At 33.5% G+C, this 22,885-nt stretch overlaps 12 protein-coding genes across 12 annotated transcripts; 7 read left to right on the top strand and 5 right to left on the bottom strand.

Annotated features, from left to right (window-relative positions):
• Positions 1-86: 86 nt before the first annotated feature.
• Positions 87-590, top strand: FG379_000329 (uncharacterized protein; the record flags this gene model as incomplete). Its single annotated transcript, XM_067325739.1, has 1 exon — positions 87-590. The coding sequence occupies one exon, from the start codon at positions 87-89 to the stop codon at positions 588-590; it is 504 nt and encodes a 167-aa protein (XP_067183283.1).
• A 546-nt stretch (positions 591-1,136) lies between these two features.
• Positions 1,137-1,742, top strand: FG379_000330 (uncharacterized protein; the record flags this gene model as incomplete). The annotated part of the gene is made up of 1 exon (XM_067325740.1): positions 1,137-1,742. One exon carries the CDS (start codon positions 1,137-1,139, stop codon positions 1,740-1,742), a length of 606 nt encoding a protein of 201 aa, XP_067183284.1.
• A 123-nt stretch (positions 1,743-1,865) lies between these two features.
• Positions 1,866-3,059, top strand: FG379_000331 (eIF4A eukaryotic translation initiation factor 4A RNA SFII helicase; the record flags this gene model as incomplete). The annotated part of the gene is made up of 1 exon (XM_067325741.1): positions 1,866-3,059. The coding sequence occupies one exon, from the start codon at positions 1,866-1,868 to the stop codon at positions 3,057-3,059; it is 1,194 nt and encodes a 397-aa protein (XP_067183285.1).
• A 62-nt stretch (positions 3,060-3,121) lies between these two features.
• FG379_000332 (uncharacterized protein) lies at positions 3,122-4,393 on the bottom strand (the record flags this gene model as incomplete). The annotated part of the gene is made up of 1 exon (XM_067325742.1): positions 3,122-4,393. One exon carries the CDS (start codon positions 4,391-4,393, stop codon positions 3,122-3,124), a length of 1,272 nt encoding a protein of 423 aa, XP_067183286.1.
• Positions 4,394-4,538: 145 nt separating this feature from the next.
• Positions 4,539-5,810, top strand: FG379_000333 (pleiotropic regulator 1; the record flags this gene model as incomplete). The annotated part of the gene is made up of 1 exon (XM_067325743.1): positions 4,539-5,810. One exon carries the CDS (start codon positions 4,539-4,541, stop codon positions 5,808-5,810), a length of 1,272 nt encoding a protein of 423 aa, XP_067183287.1.
• A 1,395-nt stretch (positions 5,811-7,205) lies between these two features.
• Positions 7,206-8,945, top strand: FG379_000334 (PX and WD40 domain; the record flags this gene model as incomplete). Its single annotated transcript, XM_067325744.1, has 1 exon — positions 7,206-8,945. The coding sequence occupies one exon, from the start codon at positions 7,206-7,208 to the stop codon at positions 8,943-8,945; it is 1,740 nt and encodes a 579-aa protein (XP_067183288.1).
• Positions 8,946-9,002: 57 nt separating this feature from the next.
• FG379_000335 (uncharacterized protein) lies at positions 9,003-9,497 on the bottom strand (the record flags this gene model as incomplete). The annotated part of the gene is made up of 3 exons (XM_067325745.1): positions 9,003-9,258; positions 9,308-9,416; positions 9,467-9,497. The coding sequence occupies 3 exons, from the start codon at positions 9,495-9,497 to the stop codon at positions 9,003-9,005; spliced, it is 396 nt and encodes a 131-aa protein (XP_067183289.1).
• A 515-nt stretch (positions 9,498-10,012) lies between these two features.
• On the top strand, positions 10,013-11,080 carry FG379_000337 (rhoptry protein; the record flags this gene model as incomplete). Its single annotated transcript, XM_067325747.1, has 1 exon — positions 10,013-11,080. One exon carries the CDS (start codon positions 10,013-10,015, stop codon positions 11,078-11,080), a length of 1,068 nt encoding a protein of 355 aa, XP_067183291.1.
• Positions 11,081-11,297: 217 nt separating this feature from the next.
• Positions 11,298-13,907, top strand: FG379_000338 (uncharacterized protein; the record flags this gene model as incomplete). The annotated part of the gene is made up of 1 exon (XM_067325748.1): positions 11,298-13,907. One exon carries the CDS (start codon positions 11,298-11,300, stop codon positions 13,905-13,907), a length of 2,610 nt encoding a protein of 869 aa, XP_067183292.1.
• A 488-nt stretch (positions 13,908-14,395) lies between these two features.
• Positions 14,396-19,290, bottom strand: FG379_000339 (uncharacterized protein; the record flags this gene model as incomplete). Its single annotated transcript, XM_067325749.1, has 2 exons — positions 14,396-18,429; positions 18,456-19,290. The coding sequence occupies 2 exons, from the start codon at positions 19,288-19,290 to the stop codon at positions 14,396-14,398; spliced, it is 4,869 nt and encodes a 1,622-aa protein (XP_067183293.1).
• A 726-nt stretch (positions 19,291-20,016) lies between these two features.
• FG379_000340 (putative low complexity) lies at positions 20,017-21,693 on the bottom strand (the record flags this gene model as incomplete). The annotated part of the gene is made up of 1 exon (XM_067325750.1): positions 20,017-21,693. One exon carries the CDS (start codon positions 21,691-21,693, stop codon positions 20,017-20,019), a length of 1,677 nt encoding a protein of 558 aa, XP_067183294.1.
• Positions 21,694-21,968: 275 nt separating this feature from the next.
• Positions 21,969-22,623, bottom strand: FG379_000341 (uncharacterized protein; the record flags this gene model as incomplete). Its single annotated transcript, XM_067325751.1, has 2 exons — positions 21,969-22,269; positions 22,595-22,623. 2 exons carry the CDS (start codon positions 22,621-22,623, stop codon positions 21,969-21,971), a joined length of 330 nt encoding a protein of 109 aa, XP_067183295.1.
• Positions 22,624-22,885: the final 262 nt, after the last annotated feature.

Below are 22,885 nucleotides of genomic sequence, written 5' to 3' on the forward strand. Positions count from 1 at the left end.
ACCGAAACTAGAGCGCAATTAATGTTTTTTTTCAAATTGGGGAAAAATAAACTCTAAAATCTAATGTTGGGACGTAAATTATATTCATGAATCTTTCTAATGATTTATTTACTTTAAAGGAATCTGGAGTGAGAGGTGGCTCTGAAAACTTTTCTTGGGAAAGTTTGAAGTCAATGCCTAGGAGTGAAAGAGAGCACTATCTCGGACAAAGTTTGCAATCAGATTTATTTATGAAAAGGCACAGATCAAATAGACATGGCTTTCGCAAGCATATGTTTGATCCGACTCGAATTATGAAAGTTATACCGGAAAATATAAAGAATGAGAGAGAAACGTATATCGCCCGGGAAAAGAAAGTAATGAGCAAGTTACTAGGAATACCAATAGAAGAGGGCAGTACAGATGAATGTAAACCTTTGAAAACTAAAAATGTTCTTAATTCAGGGTATTTATTAAATGACAAAGGTTCACGTTCTAATTCTGCAAATGACAAAATCGAGAAAAAATCACTCATGGAAAAAAACACAATGAAATGCAAATATATAAGTAGAAGTAGATCTTTTAGTCGTTCCTTGTCTCCTATTCAATAAATCTATTATTTTTTCTGTGGTTAAATTTTGATTTTTTTAAGGTGGCGAATGTTCATTCTTTATTAGCGGGGTAAAATATTCATTATGTCAAGAAGTTATTTGTCAGTAGTTTAGGTTCCTATTAACAATGACGGAAGTAAATATCAATTTAACAGAGGATGAAGTTGCAATATATGATCGTCAAATAAGACTATGGGGGACTCAGTCACAAAAAAGGTGAGAAAACCGGGGTTATTTACCTTTTTGCTTGTTATTATTAATGACTTTTAGGATAATTGGAAGCAACATTATTGTTCTTGGGCTGAGTCCAATTAACTTTGAGTTTCTTAAAGACGTAATACTATCAGGTAAGTCCAAATGAACAATAATAATAATTCACTGTACTTAAATTTCTTGTTTTATTGATCGCTAAAAGGTATTAATGTTGCTTTATGGGATAATATTAATGTTCGCGATCAAGACTTAGAACTTAACTTTCTCCTATCTCAGGATGACATAGGAAAAAGCAGAACCTCATGTATAAGTAAATTATCAGAGATTAATCCAATGGCAAAGATATCTATATTAGAAAGTGATTTAAAAGCTGAAGATCTATGCGAAAAATACGTGAGAGGCAACGAATTTAATGGTATAGTTGTTTCATTAGATGAGGAGATAGACATTATCACTGCAAAAACAGTTAGCAAGAAATATAGTTCAGAGAAATTGCTTTGCTCATTTTCAATTTCACTCGGTACTAGATTTTTTCTTTTTTACGACAACAAGTATATTAAGTTAAGCGAGATTTTAGAGTTAAACGAAAAGATATTCAAAGAAAAGCTAATGCAAATAAAAAACCTACACCCATATATCTTAGTAATTCTAGTTATTCTGCGTGAAAAGGCCTCAAATAAAGCCAAAGGGGCAGAAATTCAGTTGTCAGAGATCGCCAAAGACATGAAATTACACCCAAAAATCACCAATGAGGAACTAACAAATGTTTACAATGAATTCAATGAGTTCTGGGGAACTACCATTTCACCTATTTCATCTATCGCAGGGGGTTTGATTTGTCAAGAGGTTACTAAGTTTTGCACCCAAGAAGTCAGTGATTATTGTTGCTGTATGTTTGACATGGACACTTGCGAGGCAGTTACTGCCATAATTAAGTAGTATCTCTCATATTTTAAGTATATTTTCACTGGCATTTCCATTCACTTTTTTTATCTGTCTTTAAATATCCTTTTTGGCGGCAAATGTCATTTAGTTAAAATTGCTTACACTTGTAAAGTTGACATGCCGATAAGTGTTGCTGGAAATGGGTCAACAGTATATAAGTCCTCAGAGCAGTACAAAGTGTACCACACTTTTGAGGATATGGGCTTGAAAGAGAACCTGCTCAGGGGTATTTACAGTTATGGATTCGAATTTCCATCTGAGATACAAAAACGTGCAATTGTTCCAGTAATTCAAGGTCGTGATGTTATTGTCCAATCTCAAAGTGGAACAGGGAAAACTTGCATTTTCTCAGTAGGTGCTCTTGAAGTTTGCTCTGGAATAAAAGAAAGAGTTCCAACAGTTCTTATTATATCCCCTACTAGGGAATTGGCGGAGCAAAGTGAAAAAGTATGTACATCAATAGGCGACTATTTAGATGTTAAGGCTCATTCTTGTGTAGGTGGTAGAAAACTAAAAGATGATATAAAAGCACTTCAAGGTGGTGTTATGATAATTTCAGGCACTCCTGGAAGGGTACATCAAATGATTGAGCAAGGATATTTAAGAACGAATAAAATGAAACTTTTAATTATAGATGAGGCTGATGAAATGTTCGATTACGGATTTAAAGCCCAAATTTATGACATTTACAAGTATCTACCTCCAAAAATCCAAACAGTTTTGGTTTCAGCAACGTTACCTGAAGAAATTATTGAAATGGCAAATAAATTTATGCGAAATCCACTCAAGATACTAATTCCAAGAGAAGAGGTGTCTTTGGATAAAATAAAACAGTTTTATGTTGAAGTCGAAGAGGAGAAATGGAAATTTGAAACATTATGCGATTTATATGATTCACTCGCAATAACACAGTCTATTATTTTTTGCAATACAAGAACAAAGGTAGAATGGCTTAGTAAAAGAATGTTAGAAAATCACTTTACTGTTTCTTTTGTTCACGGAGATCTTCCGCAGATTTCAAGAGAAGAGGTGTTAAGAGAGTTCAGAGAGGGAAAGACAAGGGTATTAATTACAACAGATCTTTGGGGAAGAGGAATTGACGTCCAACAGGTAAATCTGGTTGTAAACTACGATATACCTATAAACAAGGAATTATACATCCATAGGATTGGAAGAAGTGGGCGTTTTGGGAGGTCAGGAATCGCAATTAATCTAGTTACAGATGAGGATGAAAAAATGTTATCTGCCATAGAGGACTTCTACTCCATTAGAATATTAAAACTACCCGGAAATATACAAAATTTATTATAGATCACTGTGTCTTTTTTAAATTAAATTTATAACTCGTTTCGTTAAATTTTTGTTCTCTTACTTCACAAAAGTCTATCGCTATATAGTATATACAAAATTCTATCTACTATATCCCCAAACTCTACGGGATACTTTGTCTTTTTAGTTAGTAATGAAAAATCGGTTCTAACCAAGAAATATCTTTTAAAATGTTGGAATGAAGAAAACCTGACATTTGAATTTCTTATTGTGTCTGAAAACTGTGACGAAATCTCAAAGTAGAGCTCTTGAAGTAATTCTAATATGTAATAAAACATTTCAATGCAATAAATATATTCACCATCTTGAGTTGTATGTCTAAGTAAAAACAGTAATATTCTCTGATTTCTCTTGTTAGAAATGTGGAAAGCAACAAATTTAACAAAGTCTTCAAAAACAACATCTTTTCTGTATTCGGTATGATTACTATTTACTCGTTTTATAATCATTCGAATCAATGAATCGTAAAAATCTCTCTCTATATCATTTCTTTCTGGAAATATAAAATAACTTTTTCTATTATCTGTGATTGGTCCAATATTTCCAGACATTATATCTTCTTTCACTAACTTCCAAAATAGTTTTCTATATTTTACCATTTTATTATCAATTTGTTGTGTCATTTCTCTTTCCAAATTGATTAGCCTCTCCCTAAATAGTTTTATATATATTTTCAATATATCATCTCTATAAAGTCTGTTAAAAAAATGCTCCGAAGAGTATTTCTCATATATCAACTTCCATATCACTTCTGCATTCAATTGTTTAATTACCTGTTTATTTATAGTAAGCTTAAATAACCCAACCCCCTTATCATTTATATTTGGGAATATATTTGTGTCCGAATCAAACAAAGACAAACAATTATTTGAATTATTATTGTACTCATGCTTAACCTCGTTAAAAAAATTTTTTTCATTATATTCAACTGTTTCTTGAAATATTTCATTCTTTTCTGAATCAGTTATGTATTTCCACCAATTTTGCTCGTAGTAGTTTCCTGCAAAATCTTGAAACCTAAGTAGATTATTACAACCTATATTATTTAGTACCCACTCTTTGATTGATTGGTTTAACATATCAGCAGAATCTGTTCTGTTCTGTCTTTCTTTTCCCCTTTGTCTCTTCCTTGATTGACTTTGATACTCTGACCACAATTGCCTCTTTTCCCCAGTACTTAGGCTACTTAGGGCTTGGTGAGGAGCATCATCACCTATTTGCTTCGCAGCATCTTCCCATCTCAACTTTGTATTTAATCCAGCATCTTCGAAATATGTTTTTAACGTTTCAATTGCATCCTTCTTATTCATTTTCATTTTATGCTTTTATTTGTGATGCGCTCTTTTCGCGGAATATGACAATAAAATAGAAATCCTTTTAATTATTTAATCTAATAATTTATTTCCAAATTTACGTGAAATATTGAATAAAATCCCTCTAAATATAAATATTTTAAAACTTATGCCTCATTTTCTCGAAAAAGTCGTGCTTCGGAATCTTAATTTTTTTTCTTCTGAAAATGGTTCACTAAGAGAAATTGTATGTCAGGATTATAAATTCAATAAATCTTATAAAAGTCGCACAGAATATTGCAATACAAAAGGAAATAATTACAGTTATAATGGCATTAGTAATAGAGTTCATAGTCCTCTATTTTTTGCGGACAGGAATCCTATTAACACACTAAACAGTGAATATATCCAAAAATCTACTCTTTCTTTATACAATAGCGATTCTATTACCAAAGGTTCGCGCAATAATATTTTAGAAAGGCCTGTAGAACTGGATTTGAATGTTTCTGACGATATATGGAAACCAAAATTCAAACTAAACAAAGTTATCACTGGACATAAAGGATGGGTGAGAACAATTGATGTAAATATAAATAATGATTTCTTTGTTACTGGAAGCTCAGATAAACTTATTAAGTTTTGGGACCTAAGCACAGGACATTTAAAACTAACCTTAATTGGACACGTATCTACTGTTAGAAAGGTATTATTCAGTGAAAGGCATCCTTACTTATTTACTTGTAGCGAAGATAAGACAGCGAAGTGCTGGGATCTTGAACAGAATCGCGTGGTTAGAAACTATGCAAGGCATTCCTCAGGTGTTTATTGCCTTGATATTCATCCTCGTTTAGATATAATTGCAACAGGTTCAAGGGATGGAAATGTTATACTTTGGGATATAAGAACGAAAGAACATATATACAGGTTTATGAATCATAAAGGTGCTGTTTCAAGTCTTATAATGCAGTCTATAGAACCACAACTTGTTAGTGGGAGTTATGACAGAACTATTAGAACGTGGGATATTGTCGCCGGAAAGACCAGAAATGTTCTAACTCATCACAGCAAACCCATACGTTCCCTAGCTAAGCATCCTGTTTACTATTCACTTTTATCTGCCGGTGCTGATGGAATTAAAGTTTGGGAAGGTGAAAATTGTAGTCATCAAAAAAACATTACTGGCTCAAATTCTATTATTAATTCAATCGCCACTATCTCTCGTGGTAAGCAATCAGTTGTAGCTGCTGGATGTGGAAATGGGCAGCTACACTTTTGGGATTTAGACACTGGAGTAAAATATGACACTATTCAAAGTAACATTTATCCAGGATCTATGGAATCGGAAAACTCAATACTCGACTGTAAATTTGACAAGTCAGAAACTATATTATTAACAGCGGAATGCGACAAAACAATAAAAATATGGAATCTTATTGAGTAGAATGTACTCGGAAGATGTATCTATGACAACAAGTTAAATTTCCGTTTTCGCATATCTAATTTTTAGTAGTCAGACTGAAATCTACAATACTATTTCATCAATTATCACTATTTGACCATTCATATTTTCACTTTATCTAAACACTCCCACATTAGAATTGAATTTCCCCTTATAATCACAGTGCCAATTTCTTTGCTTTCTGATTTATTCACTTCAATTGTATTCTCTAGGACCAAGTTCATGAAGTTATCATATCCCCTAAGAAGGCCTATTATGTGTCTATTGCCATTCAGTTTCACTACAAAAGAAAGAATTAGTAATGCAAGCTCAACTTGGGAAAGTATACCAACTTACTCTCTAGTTTCTTATCCATAAACCTCCTGAGGTCTGCAGGTGATCCCGATTTAAGGACTACCATTATAATATAAACGGAATAATTGCTTTTAAAAATCAAGCCCGAGGCGGTAGGAAAGAAAATAAGGCAGTCAGAGAGCCGCAAATAATGTTAAAAGCACAAAATATTATACTAACAATTTTTACTTGTACACTCTCAAGAATAAGGTTATTCATTTAGGAAAAATATTGAAAGCACTTTTTTTGCTTCGGTGTAAACTCATTTTATAATTCGCATGTTCCATTTTTCTTAATTGTTGTGAGAAAATGTACTTTTTGAAAGCAAAACCCGAACTTGATGATAAAATTGTAGTTTTCAATATCAGACAAACCTAAAAGTCACACCTTTAATTCTCTTCACCTGATTTTATTCATTCGCCTCCTTGCAAATTATCTATAAATCTCAGGATTTAAAACGACTCTTTAAAGCAGTTGCAATGCACAAAACGAAAATGTGGTGGAATTAAATAATCAGTAACAATATGGAGATATACATGCGACAAACAACTGCCTTGTTTCTTGAGAGCAAGATCGCCTCAATTTAAAATTTTCATTTATACACAATTTAAGAGCCTGCAACCCTTCCCTCCCTCCCCCTCTCCCTATAGTATTTTCGCTGTTAAATTGCTTGTAGAGGCTATATCCCGGAAGAGGATTACTTTTAAAAAATGGTTATTAAATGTGTCATGCCTATCAACTTATACAACTCAACGATATTTTTTTCTAGATAATAAACAATTTTTTGTCAGAGACTCCTGTTCCTGCAAAATCCTAGGCGGTTAGTTTTATTTTGAGATCCTTTTCAGTTACCTTTAAAAAATAGGCCCCCTACTTTATCCCCAATCGGGTTTTTTTCGTTATCATTCCCAAATTTGTCAAATGATTAAATTTGGACCAAAATAAATAATTCATAAGTATTTGTGTGTTGAATTTTCAATAACTGACAAAATAAAGAGGAGTTATGGATTATTTTGAGGAGAGAAGTTAGTTATCTATACCAAAATGGAAAATGTGGTTGTTGCAAAAATACTGGAGTGGAAAATAGTAGATGGTAAAATTTTCTATAAGATATCAGTGACTGTTTCGAACCACACATATGAAATTCAGAAACGGTACAGTGATTTTGCACTTCTTCAGTCCTTATTGATTGAAAAGGGCTTGAATCTACTTCCTTCCCTGCCTCCGAAAACATTTTTTTCAAATAACCAAGACTTTAATTTCATAAACGAAAGAATCAGAGGCCTTCAATTATACTTGGAAATATTATTATCTAGGCACGACGTTGTTTCTACACCTCTGTTTCTAAAATTTCTTCAGCTCCCAGAACATGAATTGGTGAAATTAAACCTAAATTTGTCTAAACTGCAGCTCCTTGCAGAAATTAATTGCATTAAGCAATCTGTAACTACACTGTATTTTGAAAACGTTCCTTTTACCAATAACCCTCTACTATTTCTTGGCTACCAAGAAAGTTCACCCTTGTCAAGATTAGGAAAAGTTTGGAGTATTATTGAGGCAGAAGAGACGGGTGCAGTTTTTGTTTGGGACATGTTTTCTCATAGATCAAAAACTACAAACGAGGATTTATTAATTCCCGATTCTAACGTTAGCTATCCTAATGCAATACACAGCTTGACCACGAACAATACTATCCCGTCTTCAAGGTTTAATTGTTTACTATATTCAGGTTTTCCCTTTAAATGCAAAAATTTGGTTTATATCCCAAGTCAAGACACTATTTATGTTACTACAGATAGTGGTAATATTGAGATTCATAAATCTGTATTTTCTCAGCCAAAAATGCAAACAGTTGTACATTTAGATGGTAATAAGTCAAGTATTCAACTTCATAATGCTAATATAGTTCAAATTCATACCCCGTTTTTGTCAGATAAAAAATCGAGCCATAAACACTCTCTTTCAATCGGAAGTGATAACAGTGTACGGTTATTTTGCTACGAGCAAATGAAGGTGATTTCTGGTGGGAATTTAAATAAGCGTTTAAACAACTCGAGACTTACATGCTGTCATTTAGAGAGCAAACATGGTAAGATAGGGTTTTTTGGTTCGTCTTCTGGACAAGTTCTAATATTAGATATGGTATCCCAACCACCATATTTTATTACAGATATAAGTCCACCAAACAACTCTAGAATCCAAGTGTCATGCATTGCAAACGTTGGGAATATTCTATTAGTTGCATATTCAAATATTGTAAAGTTATACAAAATTGAAATAAACGCGAAGCAGGCATCTTGTGCAGTAAAAGATAGTCAACCACTGAGATCAATTGATCCGAGTTTCTCTTCAGATATGAGCATAGGAATTATCAATTCACTTTATCTGCATGGCAATGATTACCTATTAATTGGTGGAACGAATTTATTGTCACTATTTAAACTAAATATAAATAAAAAACTAATGCCTCCTAAACTGATTTTCTCTTATGAAATCCATTCAGGTCCTATAAACTACATATCTGCTATTCCAGAGGAATTAATGAAAGAGAGTAACTCATCGTCTAAAAACCTAAACTTTATAACTGCTAGCGAAGATGGAAATATATTTTTTTGGAAAATATTTAACATCCCAACCTCTAATCAAAACGAGTATGATACTTCATATAGAGTTGGAGGAGAAACATTTAATGATGAATCGGAAGATAAAGTAACCTCTCAAAGCATGAATATTACTTATTCGAGTGGTGATAGCGACGAGGATCTAACATCAGCCTTTAGGTAAAAATGCCTCAAAAATGTGCAAAATATAGTCTTAAATATTAAATCTTTACTATGAAAATTAATTCAAAGATCCAAATGCATTTTCTGATCCATATTGTAGATATAAAAATCCGTCGTCAGAAACATATTGTTCGTAAACTTCTTGCATAAGTGATCCTGCCTTAGGAATAGTATTGTTTACAAATAAATATATAGTTTTTTCGTATGTTGTTGGTATCTTTAAACCATTGCTTTGTGTTGCAGTTGACTGAGTGATATGCTTGTGAATAATATACTTAAACTCCCCAACAAGCATGTTCATTGGCACTAGAAATCTACATTAGTGAAACTGAAATTTAAATACTTACAATAAAAAAAACTTACTTTTTTTTCTCTATTTCCGGCAAATCACATTTAGATGACTTCTCACAAATTACTGGTATTCTATTTGGATACTTAGCTCTTATGCTCAAAGCCTCAGCTGCTCTCTTATCTGAAATCGTTAATAAAGGAGTATGTTCAAATAATTTACAACTAACTAACCAAATTGTACTTTTTCCTTCTGACAACTCATCTCAGACTAACTAAAAGAACAAGCAATACTATTTTGAATATTTATAATTGTTTTATTCCTATTTTGTTCCGAATTATCTACCTTGATTTATTGTGCCCTATATACTCCTCAATAAAACTTAATATGGAGGGCGGCAACGGCGTGCCGCCTAATATGGCATGTAATTTATTAATAGATAAATTATTCTTTTAGACGTGCAAAAGTGATGTTGTGGATGTAGGTAAATTGTTATTATTCTAGTTGTACGGTATTTGGATCTCTGTTGTTTATTTATTCATTCTTCTTGGTCAAACGCGCTATTTTGTTGTTATTGTTCTGAGAATCTCAAAAATATTGTGCATAACATTAATAATTTAAAAACCTTTAGCTGTTATTTCATAAGACTGTACGTGTGCTCAACAGGTCTAAGAGTAACACACTTTATAATCGTTATAATAGTATTTGATTTTATCATTTTGCTTATCTTCTTGTTCTATTTAAAAAACATTCAATAGGTTTATAACTATAAATGATTCATGTATCCACAAAGCCCAAGAAATAGTTTTGTGGCAACTGAAAGGGAAAGTAATTACCTTCTCAATGATATTTCTCTTAGCTCTACCTACCCTAATTCTTCTAATGATTCCTGCTGCAAGTTAAGAGTTGACTTAAATAGAGAGAACATATATAAGAATGACTTTAAAACTCACTTAAACGGGAATATTTCGAATGAACACACAGAGAATTATTACAGTAGCACGATTTTAAACTGCAGAGATGAATATTCAGATTTAAAGTGCTATCACCATTCTGAAGAGTCTAATCACCCAAAAAACAAGATTGCAGAAGAACTATATAAACAAAACTCTAACAACAATATCCTGATTGAAAATTTATTGGACGAAGAACGTTTCCAAGAAAAAGACAAGTTAATTGAAATTATAAACAAGCAGAAAAATGAATTCAACGTATTAAAGTTACAATACAATGAATTAAGAAAAAAAGAGTTGAATTGGGAGAGAAATTATGAATTATCGACTGCAAAACAAAATGAGATGAAGGCAACGATAATCAGTCTAAATAACATAATTAATGAGTTAAAAAAGAAAGAATTTTATGAAGTCAACACCTTATCAAGACAACTAAAGGATTCTAAAAAATCTGAACTGTACAACAAAATAGATCAAATAATTAATATTTGCAACGATGCTTACATGAACAAAATTAGTAAAAACAATTATCCAGAGATATCTCAAATATTGTCCAAACTTGTAAATCAAGAAACAGTTTTAGAACTAAGTGGTGAACTAAAAATGATTATTGAAGAAAGAAACGAACTGATTGATTTAATTAATTCTTTATCTTCAAGGCATACCATTTTTGATATGCCTGAAAATAGTAATGAAAACTTAAGACAGTTGAGTTTATTTATGCTTGACCAGATACAGATATTGAGTTTTAAATTAAAAAGATCAAATAAATCAAGGGAAAAAATCATAACAAGAGTAGTGAATGCAATGGAAGCAATCGAGAATGGGTGTGAGACTAACCTGTTTGTGAAAGAGTTGAAAGAACAACTGAAAAAAAGCTTTGTTAGCAATTAGTTATAGTGCATTTGAAAAAAGTTAGATTATCAATTATTATTGTTACATTGTTTTATCATTTATGTTTCGGCGGCAATCTTGAAAAAACAACCACATGTTTATTTTTTGAGATTATAATAGATTACCTATTGTAAAAGAAAATATATATATTTCTAACATTTATAATAGATGGTTACTCCCTCACTTTAGTTTCTATTGATTGAATTTGTTTGTTGAAATGAATCCAATACACAATGAACTTCAAAGAATGACCAGGGCATTTTATGTTTGGCATGAGGAATTTCTCAGAAATTCGGATGGCTCAGTAAATGCGTCTCCTCAGCCCCAAGCATTTGTTTGTAATGTAGATGTGACAAAACTTTCCTCTGGAGAATTGTTTTCCGGTTTTGTAACTGATCAGGGTTACTTATATTGTTGGGCATGGAACAAGGAAATAAAAGACAGAAATGACTTGGTAATTAATCCTATTCCAATAGTAGGTATTGATGAGTATGTTTGTGATCTTTCATGTGGTTCAAATCACTTTTCATGTTTTACTGAAAATAACAGTTTGTACATTTGGGCGTTCTCAATGCTTGCAATAAACAATTTTTGCGAAGAAACGATAAATCAAAAGACACCAATAATAATGAAAGACTGGGAGTCTACAATCAGGAGCATTTCTAGTGGTAGAAACCACATTTTGGTTCTGTTATCTAACAATAGTTTATACTCTATTCAAATTTTCAGTGATTCTGAATTTCAAGAAAATACCATTGAAACAAAAACTAACTTGGTTAAAGGTGTATCTGATAAAATAACAAAAATAATTGCTGGAACTGATATTTCGGTATGTTTGACGGAAAACAACCTAGTTTATTATTGGAGTTTATCTAAGAAAGCTGTGAGTGATAATTTAGAGTCAGTAGAAAATTTAAATATTGAGTCCATAACTAGAGATCACACTTGTAGTGAAGACCATTGTAGTGTGGTAATAAAATCAATTGCCACACAAAAGAATCTTATTTTTTTGGGAATACTATTTACTTGTGAAACCTGTGGTTCCAGTGAGTCAAACATATTAAGTGGATTTACTCACATTTACTCATTTAATTATGAAACAATGGAGGTAATTTTGATTAAAAATACCGTTAAAGGCAAAACTTTTAAGTCATTTCATCCGCTCTGCAATTACATTTGTGTCATGTATTTGGACGATACCATTTTTTTTAAAAATTTGTATATTAATGAGGAAGAGGTTATGATACGTACAAAAGGTGAAATTAAGTTTTCTAATGTTAGCTCGAAAGAAAAATGTTTAATTATGAGCATTATACAAAATGTGGCAGTATTAGACAATACAGCTGAAGGTAATACCTCAAAGGAAGAAAAATCATATGAGTCTATAAAATCTGATGATTCTGAGCATGAAAATTTAGAATTGAACTCAAAAACTAAAGATTTAACCGTTTGTCAAGTTAGCGAGCATCATATACCGAGTAACACAACTTTCCAGCTAAGTGATCAGGAAGGAGAAAATTATAAAGTAACATACGATATTCAAGTACTAGATTCAGAAAGTTCATCAAACCTATCTGAAAATAAATTTACATATTTAAAGCCAACTGTATCGTCTACAATGGCATTAAAAGAGGCAAGGGTAAATCGTCATTCATTTTTAAGAAAAGGCGAAGGAAAGAATGGTTATATAAAGTCTGGTACAGAAAAAAAAGTACCATCAAATTATCTAAGTTCAAGAAAGTTGGAAAATATTCAGAACATTACAAATAACAAAAGCATAGATAAAAATAACGAAACAAGAATACACCAGGTTAAAATACTTGAGTTGGAAAATGAGAATAAAAAAGTACTGAAGTTATTAGAAGAAACAAATAAACAATATTTTAAAGACATGAAGTCCCTATATGAACAGCTAAAAGAGAAGAATGATGAAAAGTTTCCTTTAAAAACAGTCGTTGAACAATTACAAAGAGAATTATTCATTGAAAAAGAAGAAAGAAATAAATTAAAAGATGAGTATGAAAATGTTAAATCAAAACTTCAAATTGAAATTAACACTAAAAATATTAAACGCGATTTATTGAATACTCAGCTTATAATTGAGAGGGATAATCTAGCAAAAGAGAATCAGGATATGAAAAATAAATATGCGGATTTAAACAACAAGTATATGAATTTGGAGATTGTGTTAGCTGAAATAAGTGCTAAATATAACGAATCTATTCAGGAAAATGATCAGTTAAAACAAAAATATGAGGAGATTGATCAAATACATACAGAAACAATAAATCAACTCTCGAAGGCTGAGTTAGAAATGTATGAACTTAAAAGAGAAAATGAAGCATTAAAAACCCCTAATCGAATTCAAAACATCTCTGTTAGTGAATTGTATGAATATATCGACAAACTTGAAAATAACATTAAAGATATGAAAAGTTATTGTTCTGAGAATCATTGTGAAAAATCAGAGCTAATCAAATATGAAAGCAAACTAAACAGCAACAGTAACTACATCCAAAAAGAGCATTTAAAAAAGTACAACGAGGAGTCCAAAAAAATCAAGGAGTTCATCAAAGAGAAAATACTAGAATTTAAACAATATAACCTTGATATTACAAAAGTGTCACATATTGACCAAAAAAACAGCTCAGAAATTACAATGCAGATATCAGAGCTAATAAATACCATAGTTCAAAGAATCAATGAAGCTAACTTGAGAAACAAATCCTTGGAGAAGAAAGTAAAGATTTTGGAGAAGTGTATAAAAACCAGAAAAGAAGACGTTAATATTATTGCTGAAAACGAGATGATTCAAATGAACAAATAGGCAGAAGAGAGGAAAAAAAGTCAAAGTATGAAATAATCACTTTATTTAGCATTACATTAATAGCAGTAAATACAATTCCCTTTCTAACTTTCTACAACTTTCTGAGAATAATATTTTACTTATTTTGTATTTTTCCTTTATTGTTTATATCATATATCTCAGAATTAACTCAATGTGTTATTTTTTCTTTTCTTCGTCTATTCACCAAATTATTGTAATCAATACTAGAAAGATTTATGATATTAGAGAAAGTTGCAGGCAGTGTTGTGTCTTTAGTCGTTTCGAATAGTTGTTTAGGACATATTTTGTTAATGTATTTATTTCTAGATCATATATTTTCCACATTTTCATTGTGTTGTACATATTATCCTCTAATATTTTTCTCTTATTTGTTATAGGAAATGTAGTTTTAAGCAAACATTTGTAAGAAAAGTAATTTCATCGGGAATACATTACAAGATCCTTACATTTGTTCGATAAATTCTGCCTTAAGATTCATTCCAGAATGAGGAATCACGCTCAATTGTTACAACTGTTTCATTTGCAGCCTCATCTCCTTCTTCCTCCTCCTCCTCCTCCTCATACTCCGCTTCGAACCCGTCTGCATAATCATCGTCTTCATCTTCTCCTTCACGGTTTCTCGTTGCATACCAAGCACCAACACCAGCAGCTATCAAACCTACAGCAGCAGAAGCACCACCGGCGGCTTGTATTGCAATATTAGATGATTCTGGTTCTGGTGGTATTTCCTCAGATTCACCACCGTCACTTTCACCGCTGTTCGAATCGAAGTATTTCTTTGCTGCCTCAAATGCAACTGATTCAGGAATAACACCACCACTACCTGGTGCAGCCGTTCCAGGAGCAGTTGCAAATACACCAGCTTTAGAACCTTCAATCGGAATATTAGATTTTGGATCAACTAGACTACCTGTTTTTGGATCATATGGCATATTTGTTGCTGGGTCAATCGGATACTCATCAGCTGATCTTGATTTTGGTTGTACACCTGCTTTTCCTGAAAGATAACCCGCAATTGAACCTGAATAATACGTTCCAGTTGATGAATTAATCAATTCCCCATTCCTAGCAAATGGTAAACCACTGATTGGATCTATTGGGAAACCGGTTTTTGAATCAACTGGAAGACCATAAACTTGGTCTGTTTTAATATTCTTTTCTTTAACATATACACTGACATATGGAGCACTGCCTTTCATCTGTTTTCCAGTTCTTGGATCAATAATAGTGTTAAATCCTGGAATAAATGGTAAACCAGTAGATGGATCAGATGGGTAACCTGTTACTGGATCGGTCTGAGTTGGTGTACCGAGAGCAGTATGAATTGTAGATGCTACTGAACCTGGAATTGTTTCCTCTCCATCCAAACCATAAATTTGTCCACTATTCTTATTCCACCATGTATTTGTTGGCTTATCAGTAATCGCATCTGGAACTGGTTTGTGTGAAACACCCGCTTCACCATCAGTTTGTGGCAATCTATTTAATGCATCCAATATTTGTTCTGGTTTAATAACACCACCATTATCACCTTCTGGAACTCCTGGTTCTGGCATGTATGTACCAGAATGAGATCCTTCAATTAATTCCCCTGTTTCTGGGTTGATTAAATTACCAGTGGACTCGTCAAATGGTAAACCTGTATTTGGATCGATCGGTTTACCCGTAACTTTATCAGTTTCAGTAGAGGGCTTTCCTGAAGTACCACTAATGAAACCTGAATGTGAGCCTGGGATTTGTTGATTATTTGATGGGTCAACTAATGTACCATTTTCAAGTTGTGGAATTCCACTAACTGGATCTCTTGGTAAACCTGTTGTTTCATCAATTGGCAAACCTGTAGCTGGATCGGTATTAATGTCGTATATATCAGAAAGTACTTTATCACCAGCAACTGAACCCGAAATTGGAAGTTTTGTTGATGGATCAATAATTTCACCGGTGTTTGGATCATATGGTAAACCAGTAACTGTATCTACTGGCTTTCCTGTAATCTTATCAGTTTGTTGCGGTGTATTGAAAATTGGAATATGTAATGAGCCTGGTAATGAACCTGGAATATTGCCTCCTGTACTCGGGTTAATCAAATTACCAGTAGAATTACTATATTGCATGTTTGTTACAGGATCTTTATTAATTGAATTAGTTGGTGGTGAAACAAGATTTTCTTTACCCTTGTCAGCTTGTCCCTTAGATGTTTCATCTGGAACAATACCTCCACCATTAACTGGTCTGCTTGGCTTTGGTTTAGTTGTACCAGAAACAGAATCACTTATGGTGCTATTTGTATTTGGATTAACTAATTGATTGTTTTCATTTATTGGTAAGTTAGTTGATGGGTCTATCAATATACCATCCTCACTTTCAACTGGAACTGATCCTGGTTTTCCAGAAATAATACCTGCTGTTGAGTTTTCAATTGGATTATATGTACTTGGATCAACGAGTTCACCTGTAGTTGTGTTAAATGGAATGTTCGACACTGGATCTTTGGGAAGACCAGTCTTGTCGTCTATTGGTAAACCGTAGATATTGTCTGTTTTAATTCCATTTGATTTCGAATATTTATATGCACCTGCGAATGAATTTTCCATAGTATTATTATTCGTTGGGTTAATCAGACTACCAGTTGCTGGATTGAACGGTAAACCTGTTGTTGGATCTATTGGTTTTCCTGTTACGCTATCAGTTTGAGTTGGGGTATCTAAAATTGGATTTAAATCACCAGCTATTGAACCTGGAATTGGTCTTTTTGAAACTGGACCGATAATTCTACCTGTTTCAACATCATACATGAGTTCTGAGATAGAATCGAATTTCTTGTTCTTTTCTGGAACAGATTCTGGTACATTTGGTGGAATAGCAAGTTTAAATTTATCTGCATTTGCTGCCGCGACTTCAGGTGGGATAATACCAGCATTTTCTATCTCAATAGAGAATGGTGTTTGTTCAGAAGGTGCAAGTGAACCTGGGACCATAACTCCTGTATGTGGATTGATTAAACCACCATATTCACCTATCAACATTCTTGTCGCTTCATCAAGTTGACCTTTGTTTGTTGATATTGGTGAGCTACTTGCTGAAATACCAGAAATAATACCAGCAATTGTACCATTGATTATTTCATCAGTTAGTGGATCAAATAGTTCTCCTGTCTCTGGGTCAAATGGAATTAAACTAACAGGATCTATCGGATAACCTGTAAGTGTGTCAATTGGTAGACCATATGTTGGATCTGTTTCTATTGTTAAATTGTGTGCTGCAGAGTGTGAAACCGATACACCAGATAAGGTCTTATTTGTATATGGATGCACAATATTACCAGACTTTGGATCGAATGGCAAACCTACCATTGGGTCTATTGGTAGACCTGTCAGATTGTGAGTTTGGGTTGGAGTCCAAATGTCTTTATTTGCAATTTGCCCTGCTTGTGAGCCTGGAATTGGTTCATCATTATCATCCAACAACAAACCGCTGTTGTAATCGTATTCCATTCCTGTATATTTATCGAGACTTTTTACAATTGGAATTGGTGTCAATTCAACATCACCAATATCAGGGCCTTGTGTTGTTGTTGTCGTCACTTCAACTCTTGCAGTTGTTGTTGTTGTTGTGACCACACCTGTTGTCGTTGTTGTGACCTCACTTGTTGTTGTTGTTGTAACTAACGGTTTCAATGTTGTTGTTGTTGTTGCAATTGGTGAACTACCATCTAAAGAAGCTGTCGTTGTTGTTGTCGTGGGACTTCTTGTTGTTGTTGTTATTATTGGATTGATTGTAGTAGTAGTAGTAGTTGGTTTTTTTGTCGTTGTAGTTGTGGTAGTAGTTGTTGTGGTTGTAGTGGTCGTAGTTGTAGTTGTAGTTGTTGTAGTAGTAGTAGTTGTTGTTGTTGTTGTTGTGGTAGTAGTTGTTGTTGTTGTTGTTGTGGTAGTAGTTGTTGTTGTGGTAGTTGTAGTAGTTGTTGTTGTTGTTGTGGTAGTAGTAGTAGTTGTTGTTGTTGTTGTTGTTGTTGTCGTTGTTGTTGTTGTGGTAGTAGTTGTTGTGGTAGTAGTTGTGGTAGTTGTAGTAGTTGTGGTAGTTGTAGTAGTTGTGGTAGTTGTAGTAGTTGTGGTAGTTGTAGTAGTTGTTGTTTTGTTGTTGTTGTTGTGGTAGTAGTAGTTGTTGTTGTTGTTGTTGTTGTTGTTGTTGTTGTGGTAGTAGTAGTAGTAGTTGTTGTTGTTGTTGTTGTTGTTGTGGTAGTAGTAGTTGTTGTTGTTGTTGTGGTAGTTGTTGTTGTGGTAGTAGTTGTCGTTGTGGTAGTAGTAGTTGTTGTTGTGGTAGTAGTAGTAGTTGTTGTTGTTGTTGTCGTTGTTGTCGTTGTTGTTGTGGTAGTAGTAGTAGTTGTTGTTGTTGTTGTTGTTGTTGTGGTAGTAGTTGTTGTTGTTGTTGTTGTTGTTGTTGTTGTTGTTGTTGTTGTTGTTGTGTGTACAGCACCTTGACAACCAGTAAATGGAATATATACCTTTTCCACCATATCGAATATTTGACCTGATTCAAATGAATTCTCGGAGTTACAAGGTACATTAATTTTTGGATCAACCAATAAAAAGTTTGTATTTGCATCCGCCTCCCTTGTCTTAAGATCTCCAGATCTATAAACACCTGCATATGAGCCTTCAAGCTCTTTACCGGTAATCCTACTTACCAAATGCCCAGTAACCGGGTTGAATGGACAATTTGAATATGGATCTGTCGGTAAACCAGTATTTGGATCGATTCTAAATCCAGTGGTTGCATCTACAGAGTAACCATGTTTCCATGCACAAGATCTAGAACCGCTTATAGTGTTCTTATTACTTGGATCTTTGAGTTCACCATTGTTCACACTTACTTCCCAGTTCATAGACTCATCAGGTGAGAATCCAGTTGTTGATGTCATATTCAACTCAACTGTGAAACAAGAATCACTTCTGATACCTGCAACTGAGCCTTCCAAAACTTCATTTGTGGATGGATTTACAATCTCATTGGTTGAATTGTCAAACAATAACAATGAAATCGGATCAATCATCAATCTTGTATTTGGTTCAATTGGTACACCGGAAGGATCTAATTTAAAGGGAGCAATAAAGGCTTCTGAAGTTGTGTTAGATCCTGAATGAATACCTGTGTACTGATCAAACTTCTTTCCAGTTGAGTCAACCAACATAAATGTTTCTCTATCCATATCTGAAGGAATTGGAGGAACTACGAAAGCTCCCTTTACAACTGCACCAGATGATTCAATTTGCATTTCCATCTGATTACTTGACTTGAATGCAAATACATAAAGCGGATTCAAAATCATAGCCAAAATGGCTATTGCGGATGAGCTCACTCTCATGTTTACCATTTTGAATAAGTCTTACCTAAACACCTAACTGCAAAGAATCTCTTCAACTCTTTTCGTTCCAAATCACGCGAGTCTACAGAACCTATATACTTGGTGTTGCAGATGGTAGACTTATTATTGTACAGCGTTAATTTTATGACAAAAAACTACCTATCAAAATTACCTATTGCAAGTGCATTCAAAATGCACAATATGCCCTTCTGCTACTCTCTGGATTTGACAATATCATGCAATTGATTTCACAGACTTATACACTCGCGTATAGCAACGTATAATTACATATTGCATGTATTAGGGTGCAATACGGATTAGACTTTTATAATACGTCATTTTTTACAAAATCCAAATACATGCACCTCACACAAAGAGGCGGGAAAATCGCGGCTAATATGCAAAGCTGTTTGCCGCCCAAACACCTAGTTATTTAAAAAAAAAAGCCGGAGCCGGGAAGCACTAGTAGTCTAGTGGTAGGATGACGCGTTCCCATTGCGTCGGCCCGGTTTCGATTACCGGCTAGTGCAGTTTTCCGATGAGTGTTGGTGATCAGTGCGAGGGTGCGGGGTGCCGTCGCGCGGCTCCCCGTCGTTTTTAAGTTCACTACCGAAGTTCCATAACAGTATAATAGACACGTAGATGTGACACGTAGTTTTAATTTTAAATTGTAAATAGCATGGTATTATTTCTAGGGAAAAGAAGATGTAGTGTAGTAATTAAAAATTAGAGTTTAGTTGGTGATCTTGAAGGTAAACCTTCCTTTGGTCTCTTCACCACCCATGGTGATTCTGCTCCTGGGTGGTTAGAAACGTACGGGGGGTCACTTGTAGGTGGAATTTGGCCTATGGGCAACGGAGGGTGTCCAATAATGTCTACACTATTAAGTGACCTCCATTCTGGAGGGAATCTAAGTAGGGATTGTGCTTCTCTTAAATCATGTTCAAGTAGTTGCATTATAACTTGTTGTTCTTCGATTTGTTTTTCCAATTTTCTACATGCAAGCAACATTACAATGACATCATTTTGATCCTGCGGCTCGATATTGGAAAAATATGCAGCCATTTCTGTCAAACTACTATATGGTCTTCTCCTTGCAGCAGAAAGACCACCTACAAATGGACTTTTCGAGAACCTTGAACTCTTATAAATTCCCTCTTTTGCTAAATATCTCCTGCTACTACCCATAGTAGGAATCTCAGTTGGAAATTCATCTTCTTCATAATATCTTGGTTGGCTGGCTCCTTGTGAGAAATAATTATTAGTTTCAATAAGTTCGTCATCGTAGTCGCCACTATCTACATTTAAATCCCTTAATCCCCTTATATTAGCTAATTTTTTTTCTATTCCATGCCACTTTGTACCACTAACAATGTTTTCACACTGATTACCCATTCCGTCTTTCTTCCCAGTAACTTTTTGTCTTGTAACCTTCATTTCTGGCTCCTCCTCTTGCTTCAGTTCATTATCTTTTGAACATTCCTTTACTCCTGTACTCACATTTTTTTCTATTGAATCATTATCCTTTTTGTTCTTCCTTGAATGGCGTCTTTTACAGCAATGCCTACTTGTGCTTCTGCAATTATTCTGACAAGCCGTACTGCAAATAGTTGCAATAGTCGTAACCATCTGCCAAATTGCAGGATCCAAGAGTTGCATATTTGTTATATTTGAACTTTCGGTATTATTTGTATTGTTTTGAACGCATTTGTGTGTCGGAGGTAGCTCATTATTTTTAGATATAACACTGGAATATGAATCCTTCATAGGCGTATTTTTTACAACTAAATTATGATTGTTATTTAAATTTAACGTTGGACTTGTTGCTGAAACTTTTATATTATTTGGTGGTGGTAGTTTCAAACATTCATTATTAGTTTCAGAGGTTTTAAGTAAAGGTTTTTCTTCTTTTGGACTCTCGTTCACATTATTCGGTGACACATTTGATTTGACTTGAATTTGATCAGCTAACTTCAATTGAGGTGTTGTTGTTGTTTGTGTTTTCACACCATCGTTTTTTGTTTTTAATCCTAATTTACTCTCTGTTTTAGTTGGTGCTTTCATATCTAATTTGGATGGAATACCTGTGTCGACCTCCTTCAGAATTGACGGCTTTGAAACAGGAGGCGATAATTGAATCTGCTTTTTTGCAGGTAAAGCCTTCTTCTCTATTATCGCCATATCTTTGCCTACTGCTAGTTTTGTTGGAGTGACTATTTTTGTAGACGGAGTAACTACCTGCTTTTTAACCAAGGAGTCTCCACCTTTTAATGCTGCCTTCTTCTGTAATAATATTTGTGGTGCCTTCTTTATTTCAGAAGTACCATTCAAATTTTTAGATGGTAAAACACCTTTTGACAAAGGGAGTGAGGACATTTTACTTTTAAGTGGAACTTCTGACATCTTTTTTATCAATTTATGTCGTTATTCAACAGCTAAACAACAATATTGTATACTAAATTACTCATTTATCATAAATACCCTGCTCGCTTTTATTACTCTTGCAATTGTTTTTACATTCATAACACACATACTGGCATCCAACAGTCCTGTCTAACAAAATACTTAGCCAAGCCAGTATATAAACCCGAAAACGAAAACAAAAAATTATTTATCTTATTCAATGTACCTTTAAAAATTCCTATTGTATACACAGAACTCCTAACAAATTCTAAACACTAATATTGACTTCCTATGTGAACATAGGGCATTCTCTTAGGTCCTGTTATTTTCAATAAAAACATTGCAATTAAGAACGTATAAACAACCGATAATAATGATCCTACATACAATGCGACCACTGAAACTTTATATTTTTGGCTTGATTTTGGTACCCTTGACATTGCTAAAAAAGTAATACATCCTATTGGTGGAAAAAATAAACTCAAAAATATTGATATTAACGGAAAACGAATTTCCTTTATACCCCAAATTGATTTTTTTTCATCCCGAAGTCCACATATTTTTGTGATTGAGTTACTAAAAAAAGACATTGTCACACGGATATTTCTTTTTTTATGTTACTTTATCGTTGATTTTTCCATAATAACTTAATTTTCAACATTATATTTTTTTCAATTTAGATCCAATGTGCGTGCATTCAAAATAAATACTGTGGCGGTAATTATGCAACTAAAATGTAGAATAAAAAATATATTTGCCTTTTAAATTATATTCAAAAAGTGTAGCGAAATTAACTACTCGTCGCAATTATAATGCAATATTTGTACCTTGTTTTCATTAATTAATGAGAAAGTAACAATTTTACCGCAAAGTAGCTTCAAATAAAATATTTACCGCTCACCTTTGAGACATTGAGACAACCCAAGGCATTTTAGGTTAAACTGAAGGGGATTGTGATTTTTCACTACTGAACTTATATTGATTTTGAATTAAATCCTCTGTTCACATATTTACAATCACAAGTTTTGTTGAAGAGACTCTTTGAAATTTACTAAGGATTACTTTGACAATGCCAGTTCAAATCACTGACTTGAGAGATTTTATAAACACATCACGTCGTTCTGATGCGAAATCCGTTACGGTCGTTAAGGTAAAAAAAGATAACCACATCACTACTAAATTCAAGATCAGA

Source organism: Cryptosporidium bovis, assembly GCF_009768925.1.
Source record: "Cryptosporidium bovis isolate 45015 chromosome Unknown contig_10, whole genome shotgun sequence".
NCBI classification, from domain to species: Eukaryota; Apicomplexa; class Conoidasida; order Eucoccidiorida; family Cryptosporidiidae; genus Cryptosporidium; species Cryptosporidium bovis.